The 12,681-nt window shown below is 39.6% G+C and overlaps 1 protein-coding gene across 3 annotated transcripts in view; it reads right to left on the reverse strand.

The window, feature by feature from the left end:
• Positions 1 to 12,681, reverse strand: part of CHD6 (chromodomain helicase DNA binding protein 6) — a 191,231-nt gene that overhangs the window by 28,261 nt on the left and 150,289 nt on the right. For all 3 annotated transcript variants that reach the window (XM_036902261.2, XM_036902264.2, XM_057503003.1), the window contains exons 26-27: positions 8,641 to 8,770; positions 7,103 to 7,163 (exon numbers count right to left, since the gene is read on the reverse strand). In XM_036902261.2, the coding sequence (XP_036758156.2) occupies positions 7,103 to 7,163; positions 8,641 to 8,770 (191 nt within the window). The remainder of the gene's footprint in view (positions 1 to 7,102; positions 7,164 to 8,640; positions 8,771 to 12,681) is intronic.

Here is a 12,681-nt window from a genome sequence, read left to right on the forward strand (position 1 = left end):
TATGCACCCCTATGTTTATCGCCACAGTATTTATAATAGCCAAGATAAGGAAGCAACCTAAGTGTCCATCACTAGATGAATGGATAAAGAAGAGGTGGTACATATACACAATGGAATACTATTCAGCCATAAGAAACAAATCCTACCATTTGCAACAACATGGATGGAGCTAGAAGGTATTATGCTCAGTGAAATAAGTCAGGCTGAGAAAGACAAATACCAAATGATTTCCCTCATTTGTGGAGTATAACAATGAAGCAAAACTGAAGGAACAAAATAGCAGCAGACTCACAGACTCCAAGAAGGGACTAGCGGTTACCAAAGGGGAAGGGTGAGGGAGGGCAGGTGGGGAGGGAGGGAGAAGGGGATTGTGGGGTATCATGATTGGTGCACATGGTGTGTGTGGGGTCACGGGGAAGACAGTGTAGCTCAGAGAAGACAAATAAGGATTCTGTGGCATCTTACTATACTGATGGACAGTGACTGCAATGGGGTATGGGGAGGACTCGATAATATGGGTGAATATAGCAACCACATTATTTTTCATGTGAAACCTTCATAAGAGTGTATATGAATAATACCTTCATAAAAAAAAAAGAGTAACGTTCCAGATAGGTATACAGTATTACTTTCATTTCTTTGGTACTTGCATTGTTTCTAAAGGAAAACACCTCCCAAATTTCAGGCAAAAGAAGTACAAGTATAAGCTAGAGACCAGAATGGCAGAACTTGGATTTTAACCATCAAGACCAGAACCCAACTTCCTTTGAGTCCAGGGTCTGAAGTGTCATGCTGACTGTTTTAGTTCACTGCTTCTCAAGCCTTGGGGAGATATGGAAACCTATCTTCAAAAAATAATTATTTTCTACTTTGGGAATGTGATGTCATTGTTACAGTTTTAGGCATCAGAGCTGATGGAAGGTGAAGTAGACACCACATGTTCTCCAAACTAGAACCAAAAGAAAAGAACTGGTAACTTTTGTGTGGTGGTCAGGAGAAAAGGAGAGACTATCCTGGTAATGGAGTCAGTTGGAGACAATGCCACTGTAACCTCTGGAATCCATAATCCATGAAATTCTAACAGTTTCATTTGTTTCACTTCTCAACGCCAGAGAAAATGCAGTCAAGTGGTGTTGGGGCGCTGGTAAGATTTCAGTCTGCTTATGCAAAGTTCCAGAAACTCATTTGTAAAGTGCACTGTAGGTTTTTGCTTCTGGGAAAACACACATATCCCTGTTTTTCACTCTAAGTACAACTAAATCCCCTGAACATTATATATAAAATGAATGTAAGAAAATTCGGAAAGGTAAAAAGAAAAAGGCCAACTAGGGACCTTGGGGCCCAGACTTATGAGGTAAAGAAAGCCAGCTACGTGGATATGCCAAAGGGTGCAGACAAAACAAACAAAGAAACAAAAAAACACAACAAAAGCTTGTCCTCTCTAGAAGATGATCAAGAAAGGGGCAGGTTAGGAATATACAAAATCTTAAGACAATACCTACTATATTCCAGCTCCACAACACACAAAAAAACTGTGGCTCAACACATTCATGCCAGCAAAGGCTGGATCGGGCATCTAGACTTTTACCTTCACCAGCTTGTACAGGGCACCATTTCCCTGCTGGGGTCAAAAAGCCAAGGAGGGAGCCAAGACTTTGATCCTGATAGGCCCCCACCCCCCAACCCATGGTGTTAGCATCTTCCATGTGGAGAGCTGAACATCCAGCAGTAATAAGAAAACATAACTGGGAACATGAATTTCTGCTCCCACCTGGTAGTAACAAGGTGGTACACCCCTGCCCCTCACTCCCCTGCAAGAAAGGTGTCAAAGGTAGTCAGCTAAAATGGAAGTTTTAAATAAGATCCTGAGTCTCACAATATTATATCCAAAATGTCCACATTTCAATAAAATATCACGCATCTTACCAAAAACCAGAAAGACCTCAAACTGAATGAAAAGGACAATCAATAGATGCTAACACTGAAATGACAGAGGTCTTAGAATTATCTGATGTAAGAATTGAAAGCAGTCATCAATGAGCAATTTTGAACACGCATACCACAAATGAAAAAACAAAGTTTCAGCAAAGAAATAAAGATTCATAGTAGAACCAAAAAGAAATTTTAGATTTGAAAAATAAAATAACCAACAAAAACCAAACCAAAGTCAACAGATAGGCTGAAGAGCAGAATTAAACAGAAAAAGAATCAGTGAACTCAAAAGATAGAAAAACAGAAAGTACCTTGTGTGAACAACAGAAAAACTAATTTAAAAAAAAAGAATTAAACAGAGCATCAGGAACCTGTGGGGCTATAAGCAAAGATGAACTACTCATATCAATCAGAGTCCCAGAAGGAGAGGAGAAAGGGCTTGAAGAAATAATGGCCAAAAATTCCCCATATTTGACAAAATACATAAACCTACAGATTCAAGAAGCTGAGCAAATCCCCAAACAGGCTGAATTCAAAGAAATCCACACAAAAACCATCATAAACTCCTGAAAATTAAAGACTAAGAAAAAAAATATTGAAAACAGCAAGAAAGAAAAGACACCTTACCTATAGGGGAAAAATAACTTGAATGACAGCGGATTTCATCAAAAACCATGGAGGCCAGAAGGAAGTGGCACAACATTTTTCAAGAGCTGAAAGAAAAGAACTGTCAACCCAAAATCCTATACCCAGTGAAAATATCCTCCAGGAATGAAGAGGATATTAAGACATTCTCAGATGAAGAAAAACTGTCACCAGCAGATCTAATTTAAAAGAATGTCTAAAGTAATTTCTCTAAATAGAAAGAAGAAACCTTGGAACACCAGGAAGAAGAAAGACTACAGTGAACAAAAATATGGGTAAATATAGTTGACTTTCCTTCTCCTCATGAATTTTCTAAATTATATTATCTTGCAATTGCAACAAAACTATAATGTTGTCTGATATGGTTCTAAATGTATCTAGAAGAAATATTTAAGATAATCACATTATAAATGGGTGAGGGTAAAAGGATGAAGCTAGAGGTAAGGTTTCTTCACTTTAACTGGTAAAATGATGATATCAGTGGACTGTGATAAAGTACATATATTTAAAGTAAAATATCTAGAATGACCACTAAAAAGCTAAAAAAAGTCATAAATCAAAAAGGAATCACAAATAATGTTCAAGTAACAAGAGGAAAACACAAAAATGAAAAAAGAAAAAGAACCAAAGACAGAGAAAACAATAAAATGTCAGACTTAGGCCTTAATGGATCAATAATCACACTAAATGTAAATGGATAAATACACCAACTATAAGACAGAGATTGGCAGACTGCATTAAAAACCATGACCCAACTGTATGCTGTCTATAGGAAACTCACTTCAAATATGATAAAGGCAAGTTCAAAGTAAAAGGATGAAAAATTTGCATCATGCAAACATTAATCAAAGGAAAGCAGCAGTAGGTATATTAATATCAAAAAGTACACTTTAGAGGAAAGAAAACTATGAGACAGAGATGGACATTTTATAATGATTAACAGAGTCAATCCACTATGAAGACATAGTCCTAAATGTGTACACACCAAAGAGAGCTGCAAAATATCTGAAGCAAAAACTGACAGAAGTGGAATGAAAAACAGACAAATCCTGGAGCTGGAGACTTTAAAATCTTCTGTCAACAAGTGACGAAACAATCAGGCAGAAAATCAGCAAGGATACAGAAGAACTCAACAACTCTAACAACCAACAGGATCTAACTGCCATTTATGTAACACTCCATCCAACAATAGCAAAACACATTTTTTTCAAGTGCCCGTGGGACATATACAAGATAGACAGTATCCTGGACCATAAAACAAACCTTAACAAATTTGAGACAATTGAAATAATACAGAATGTGTTCTCTGAATACAATGGAACCAAGCCAGAAATAAAAAAACAGGAAGATAATGGGAAAATATCCAAACACTTACAAACTAAATGATACATGTCTATAATTCATGGTTCAAAGAGGAATTCTCAAGGGAAATTAAAAAAAATACATTAAACTGAATGAAAATAAAAATACAACAAAGTGAACTTTGAGGGACATAGCTAAAGCAATGTTGAAAGGGAAATTTATAGCACTGAATTAATACACTGAACAAGTGGAAAGTCTCAAATCAGTAATCTAAGCTCCAAGCAAAAAACCTAGAAAAAGAAGAGAAAAATAAAATCAAAACAAGCAGAAGGAAGGGAATAATGAAGAGCAGAAATTAATAACATTTAAAACAGAAAAACAATAGAGAAATGAACAAAGAATAGCGCCACAAATTCTGCAGACATCAAAAGGATAAGAGAATACTATGAACAACTCAACACACATATAATCAACAACTTGGATGAAATAGACCAATTTTTTGGAAAACACAAACTATCACAACTTACTCAATATAAAAGATATTTGTATTCATAATTTAAAAACTCCCCCCCGGAGGAATTTCTATGCCCAGTTTCACTGGAAAATTCTACTAAATGTTTAAAGACTTAATACCAATTCTAGACGATGTCTATCAGAAAACAGGAGAGAAGGAAGGGAACATCTAATTCATTTTATGAAGCTAACAATACCTTGGTATCAAAACCAGACAAAGATAGTACCAAAAGACAACTATACACAAATATCCCTCATGAATATAGATGTAAAAATCCTTAGCAAAATATTAGTAAACTTGGAGTTTATTGAGGGGTAAGAGGCTGGTTAAATATTTGAAAATCAATGTAACCTACCATAATAATAGGCTAAATAAGAAAAATCACATGATCATATTAATTACTGCAAAAATGCATTTGACAAAATTCAACATCCATTCATGGTAAAAATTCTCAAAAAAACAGGAATATAGGGGAGTGCCTTCATCTTTGATAAAGAGCATCTACAAAAAGTTTAGAGGTAACATTATACTTAATGAATGTCTTCCTCTACCAGGAACAAGGCAAGAATGTCTGCTCTAACCACTCTTATTTAACACAGTGCTGGAAGTTTTAGTGCAATAAGGTAAGAAAAGGAGATACAGTCATATAGATCAGACAGGAGCAAATAAAACTATCCCTATTTGTAGATGACACAGAAAATCTCAAGAAACCTAATAAAACCTTCTAGAACTAACACCTGAGTTCAGCAAGGTTGTAGGACAAAAGATAAATATAATACCATTTACAATTACTCCAAAGAAATTAAATACTTAAATGTAAACCTATAAACATGTACTGGACTTGTTTGCTGAAAAACTACAGAACAATAAAAAAAGAAATCTAAGATCAAAATAAATGGAGGGATAAATAATAAGCTTTAATATAGTAAAGATGTCAATTCTCCCCAAAGTGATATATGGGTTTAATGCAATTCTTATCAAAATCCCAGCAAGAATTTTTATGGATATAGAAGAGTAGTCTAAAATTTATATGGAAAGGCAAGGAATAAGAAAAGTCAAAATAATTTTGAACAAGAAGTGGGAGGAATCAGTCTCTCCAATTTTAAAACTTATGATACAGTTACAGAGATTGATACCTATGCTACTGGCAGAGAAACAGATAAACAGATCAGTGGAACAGAACAGAGAACCTAGAAATAGTTCCATACATATATGTTCAACTGATTTTTTTTGACAAAGGAACAAAAGCAATTCAATGGAGGAAAGATGGCCTTTCAAAACAAATGGTTCAATAGCAACCGGGCATCAATAGGTAAAAAATGAACCTCAATCTAATAATTCTCTCCATTTATGTGAAAATGAACTTAAAATGGATCACAGACTTAAATGTAAATTATAAAACAGAAAAAAACTGAGGAAAATCTTTGGGATCTGCAGAGTTGTTAATACCAAAAGCATGATCCACAAAAGGAAAATTGATAATTGGAATTAATAAAAATTAAAAACTTTTATTCTGTGAAAGACAATGTAAATGGGATAAAAAGACAAATTACAGGATGAGAGAAAATATTTGCAAACCACATCTGACAAAAGACTAGTGTCTAGAATATGTAAAGAACTCTCAAATATCAACAAACAGAGAAACAATGCTATTAGAAAAAGGGCAAAGGACATGAAGAAACACTTCACTGAAGAGTCATGCATATGGAAATTAAGCATATAAAAAGATGTTAAACATCATTAGCCATTAGGGAAATGCAAATTAAAACCACAACAAGATATCACTATGCACCTATCAGAATGGCTCAATTAAAAAATAGTGACACCACCAGTTAGGGTGAGGATAAGTGGATCACTCATATATCGCTGGTGGGAATGTAAAATGGTGCAGCTACTCCAAAAATAGTTTGGCAATTTTTTAAACAACTAAACGATGTAACTACCATGTGACCCAGCAATCAAATGGAAATAGATGTTCACATAAAATTTATATGCCAGTGTGTACAGAAGTATTTGGAATAGCAAAAAATTACAAACAACCCAGATGTCCTTCAATGGATGAATGGTGACACAAACTGTGGGACACCAATACCATGAAATAGTACTTAGCAATAAAAGGGAATGAATTATTGCTACAGACAGCAGTATTGATCAATCCATAGGGAATTATGCCGACTGACAAAAGCCAATCCCCAAAGGTTACATGTTGTATGATTTCATTTACATATTCTTATAATGACAAAATTGTAGAAATGTAGAACACGTTAGTGGTTATCAGGGATTAAAAAGGAGGTGAAGGCAGGAGGGAAGTGGATGTGGCTATCAGAGGGCAACATGATGGATCTTTGTGGCCAAGGAAATGTCCTGTGTCTTGACTCTATCAATGTCAGCATCCTAGCTATGATATTGTTCTACAGTTTTGCAAGATGTTCCCACGGTGGGAAACTGGATTAAAAGGCACACAGGATTGCTCTCTATTGTGTCTTAAAATTGCACCTAAAATCTACCATTACCTCCAAACCAAATATTTCATTAGAATAGAAGTTCAATGTAGTCTGTATGTTGACAATTTTAATAATAAATGTTGGGGAAAATTCAATGTAATTGCAGCAATGCAATCAAGTTCCCTAAGACCACACTACCAAGATAGCCATTTCTCTCTTGATAGTAAAGATCGTGCAGATTACCAATACAGCACATCTGACTCACCGTTTGTTTCTGAAGGCCATCTAATTTGTCTTCAGTATTATCTTCTTTCTCCACGTTACTTCTAAATAAAAGTAAGAAAAAAAGAGGCATTACAGACTACTTAGGAGCCATTCTGCAATGAGGATGCTTATAAGAAACTCCCCTAAATCAATGACCGAAGTGAGTATTAGTAGACCCCTTTTCTCACAGCCTCAAAATCTTGTTTTTCCAGTGTCTTAACTTCTGTGGGCAAGTTCACAGGCCAGCTGTTCAACAATGATGCTATAACACAAAAGGTAATTACTGCCTATCAGGAGTTGGCTTAGTATGTGGCTGTGATAAAAGAACAGACTCTCCAGGCAGAAGGCTGTGCAAACCAAGCGAAGCCTGCATGCCCACCCCAGCTACAGGGGAATAGTCTTCACACAGTCAATTACACTCAGAGGCAGTCACTTCCTTGCAAGGGAGCTCTGCTGTGACTGCTAAGAAGGAAGTACACTTTGCCCTCATTCCCAACACACTTGCCTCTAGGTTAGCTGCCTGATGTCTTCTCCCTGTTAGCTTAACCACTGCTGATGCCTCTCTATTTTTCATGATTCCTCTTAAAACTGACTTGAAGTACTCCTGTCTAAAATATTCTTATGTTTACTGCTCAGGCCCTGAGGCAGTAGCATTTCCTACCTTCTGCTAAGCCACAGAAAGACAGCCTCCCCACAAAAATCTAAGCTTTATGCCACTTAGAGAGTTATGGTAATTCAAGTGTTCATTGGGGTTAAGGACAGGTGGAAAATGCACCCCTTTTCTTGGCCTTGGCAGATGGCCAGGAGCTTCTGACAGTACCACACCCTCATGTCTGGCCACAGCTCTACCCAATGTAAGCAGTATCTGTTACTTTTGAAGAGATCAAGTCAAAAACCTACCAAACACAAACCTAGAGATATATGGTTATGCTTTCCAAATACATGTATATTTTGGAGAGTCATAGCTTTTGGATGTTTGTTAAGCTTTCCTATGAATTTACACATTTTGGTGTTATGCCAACAGTAAATAAAACCCAGTCATGCTTCCATACTTTCTGTACACAACCCATAAATTCCATGGCCATCAAGCAGTGGCTCCTAAACTCACCTTACTCATGGACCATGCAATCCCAAATTAATGCTGGAATTTTACCTGAGATATTTCAAGGTCAGGAAGCCTGTACTTGCTGTGTCTCTTCTTAGCTTTCTGCCACGTATGAGAGGTCAGAATTCTGCCTTGAGCCTCCTCTGACCAGATGAGAGGTGAGTCTGGTTAAGGAGTGGGGCAGGTGATGGCAGCTTGGGGAGCCCACAAAGAACAGGAACTGGTATTTGGTTCAAAGTACTTAGATATCAATGGAAAGGCTTGTGGTGTAGCAGGATGGAACCAAAGCAATTCTGGAAAGCAATTCCAGCAAGGTGAGGTTTAGGGGAGAAGTCAGACCCTGAGGAAAAGACTATGAGAGCCTGGATATATGAGGAAGGGTCATGGATTCATGGCATGGCATGTCACATCAGGGGGCCGATGCAGCTTCTCACCTTTCAGGTATGTCTGAGGTCCCATCTGCAACACCCTGTTCTGCAGAAAGGGACTTCTCATCTGGCATTCCAACTTTCTCCAGGAAGCAAAGTGCAGGGTCTGCTCGCATGGCATTGTACCTCTCATACCCTGATAAGAAGCAAGGAGCAACGTCAGAGGTCATGTCAAACCCATAAACCCACCCTGGGCCTCGGACAGTCATTTGGTTTCCCTATTAAGTGAAAAACAAAACAAACAAAAGTGCTCATTTCAGTGTAATTAGAACCTGTAAGATCTCCTATCAGGGAAGAGCCTTGAGCTCAAGTCAAGTGCACACCTCTAAGTAGTGCTTGACCAAAAGTGAAATCTTATATAAATAATCTCTGTCCATAAAGAGACACAAGGCACAGACACATTCTCATTTGTTTGCTCTTTTGGGCAATAAAGGGAAGCAGGCAAGTTGGTTTTGCAATTTCTTCCCTTCATCCGCCAACATTGGCACTTTGTTATCTCCTAAATGGGCCTTGCTTCCTGATAGTCCAGTTTTATGCCATGTGTTAGGGAAGCTGAACAAAGTGATGGATGCAAGGGATGAAATATAAAGACCATGATTATGTTAATTGCATGAAAGTGAACCTGTTGCTTTTGTATTCACAAACTCACTACAAAATCCTGATCACTACTGGCCAGGGCTTTTGAATTGCCTCTCACCACATCTCCAAAGTCAAAAACTGATGGAGAACTGTGGCTCAGAAAAGAAACCTCAAAAGGAAGGCAAAGCAATGGAAAAACTCACTTTTACTTTGATAAAGCCCATGCGTGGGAATTTTTTATTGACTCTAATGTAATGGAACAGGATCTGGTCACGTAAAAGATCCAAATCTATCATTACATGGAACTATCTTAGGGGAAACTCCTTCATGATCACAAAAAACCTCTCTGTGTGGCTGCTAGCAAACAAAGTCAGCTGCCAGCTCTGTAGCATGTACATGGGGCCCCCATGACAGGTGACAAGACACTGCACCTAAAGTGAGAGCCAGCCCGGGTGCTAGTAACAGGCTTTGTGGGCTATTTCATTTCTCCATTGGCTTTTCTCTAATTTTTTTGCTATCATTAATGTACAATTACATGAACATTATGGTTACTAGACTCCCCCTATTATAAGGTCCCCACCGCATACCCCATTAGAGTCACTGTCCATCAGCATAGTAAGATGCTACAGAATCACTACTTGTCTTCTCTGTTATACTGCCTTCCCTGTGTCCACCCCCCTACATTATACGTGCTAATCATAATGCCCTTTTCCCCCCCATATCCCTCCCTTCCCACCCATCCTCCCTAGTCCCTTTCCCTTTGGTAACTGTTAGTCCATTCTTCGGTTCTGTAAGTCTGCTGCTGTTTTGTTCCTTCAGTTTTTGCTTTGTTCTTATACTCCACAGATGAGTGAAATCATTTGATACTTGTCTCTCTCCGCATGGCTTATTTCACTGAGCATAATACCCTCTAGCTCCATCCATGTTGTTGCAACTTGTAGAATTTGTTTTCTTCTTATGGCTGAATAATATTCCATTGTGTATAAGCACCACATCTTCTTTATCCATTCATCTACTGATGGGCACTTAGGTTGTTTCCATTTCTTGGCTATTGTAAATAGTGCTGCGATAAACATAGGGGTGCATATGTCTTTTTCAAACTGGGCTCCTGCATTCTTAGGGTAAATTCCTAGGAGTGGAATTCCTGAGTCAAATGGTATTTCTACTTTGAGTTTTTTGATGAACCTCCATACTGCTTTCCACGATGGTTGAACTAGTTTATATTCCCACCAGCAGTAGAGGAGGGTTCCCCTTTCTCCATATCCTCGCCAACATTTGTTGTTGTTTGTGTTTTGGATGTTGGCCATCCTAAGTGGTGTGAGGTGATATCGCATTGTGGTTTTAATTTGCATTTCTCTGATGATTAGCAATGTGGAGCATCTTTTCATGTGCCTGTTGGCCATCTGAATTTCTTCTTTGGAGAACTGTCTGTTCAGCTCCTCTGCCCATTTTTTAATTGGCTTATTTGCTTTTTGTTTGTTGAGGTGCATGAGCTCTTTGTCTAATTTGGGTGTCAACCGCTTATCGGAATATGTCATTTATGAATATATTCTCCCATACAGTAGGATGTCTTTTTGTTTTGCTGATGGTGTCCTTTGCTGTACAGAAGCTTTTCAGTTTGATATAGTCCCACTTGTTCATTTTTGCTTTTGTTTCCCTTGCCTGGGGAGATATGTTCATGAAGAAGTCACTCATATTTATGTCCAAGAGATTTTTGCCTATGTTTTTTTCTAAGAGTTTAATGGTTTCATAACTTATGTTCAGGTCTTTGATCCATTTTGAGTTTACTTTTGTGTATGGGGTTAGACAATAATTCTCCATCAGCTTTTGTTCTACTATCACTGGTGATGCAGCTCTGTCTCTGTCTTTCACCCTGCAGGCAGTGCTGGGGACCTTCTGAGGAGCAGGTACCCCCAAAGTGCCTCTTTTGCCACCTCAGTGACAGGTGCCGCCCGTATGAGGCGTACAATAGGGCAACTGTGGTGCCTTTTGTTCTTCCTTATGCACAAATTCCTTAGGGCAAAGATGGGATTACTCTGTTTCTCTCCTAAGATGGTGGGCTCCTTAGGAAAATAATCTGTGCTTGTTTTTACTCTTTGTTATATATTTAGTACCCAGCACAGGGCACTGTGCACACTATTGGCTGTGTGAGGCATGTTACCAGATTCTCTTCCAATAATCACTGGAGGAAGAAGCATTTGCACCCTCTCCCCACGTTCTATCCCAGCTCACACCAAAACAAAAATGCCCTCGATGCTCTTGCTGTCTCGAGGAAATTCCTCCTGCTGTTTCCGTCTGCTCCATTCCATCAAGAGGGTGCTTTGTCTGGTTGGTGGGATGGTGAGAGCTTCCTCCATGGACCCTTACTATTGACGGAGGTTAGCTGGCCGTAAGCAGCCATAAGCACCCTGCCTTCGTGCACTCTGAGCCCGACAGCCATGAAGTGGGTCAGGTTCCTCCAAGGGCTTACCACCTGGGGAAGTTTCTACTCTGCAGATTTCCTCTTGGTACATGTGGGTCTGAAGTCTTGACAGACTCTGCATTTCTATTTCTCAATCCTCTGTGAAGTCAGAGGTGAGAAGGGGGCCTGATTCGGTCCCTCAGAAGAGCCTGACAGCTGTCCTAAAAAGAGCGCAGTGGGAGCCGTACCAGCAGTACAAACAATGATGAGTAAAGCGAGGCCTGGGCAGGGCGTGGGCTGCTGGCCTCTTCACTTAGTCTAAAAGCTGCTAAGCATATGGACAGAAATATGGAACTCCCTATCTCGATCAAAGCTTCATAATCCCAGGCTGCCCTAGAGGAGTGGAAGTCACTAAATGCAGCTGAGAGCTGTCAAGAGCATCATTCAGGATGGGTTGGCTACAGGGCCCTCGCTGCTGCAAGCAATCAAAGATTCAGCCAAGTCTTCCATGGGGGTAGCTCACAGAGGGAACCACGGCTATATTCTTCTGGTGTGAGCAGAGTTGTAGCAGGCCACGTCTGGGGTGGACTAAAGAGCCACATATCCTCAGACAATGAGCAGCTGTGTGTTCTTAACAAAGAAAATGGTCACAGCACTATAGCTCATACCTATGCCCCAAGGTGTGGAGGTGAGGCAGACAGATTCCGAGAAGGGGCACCACACAGCCTGGCTGACTGAGAATGTTCCTTCTCCACCAGCGGCTGGTATCGGGGAGTTTCCCTGTCACCTGTGAGACATGCTGTGTGGGCTTGGTTAAACTGTGGCAAGGGCACATTATACAGGGTGGTCGGGTGTGTTACCCAGGTGAGGCCAGGCCTAAACCTATGCTCGTGGAATGTCGGATGGGCACCCAGCCAGGGGCAGGATCTGACTGGACTCGGGAGGACTCCAAGGAGGATGGGCCGGGCGCCCACCACAGGCACCGGTCCAACATAGTCTAGGCTGACTCAATGTGACCATCCAACTAATTGGGTCTGGTCCTGTCTGAGAGTGAGCCGTCTGACTGT

The sequence above is a fragment of the Manis pentadactyla genome, chromosome 5 (assembly GCF_030020395.1).
Source record: "Manis pentadactyla isolate mManPen7 chromosome 5, mManPen7.hap1, whole genome shotgun sequence".
Taxonomy (NCBI): Eukaryota; Metazoa; Chordata; class Mammalia; order Pholidota; family Manidae; genus Manis; species Manis pentadactyla.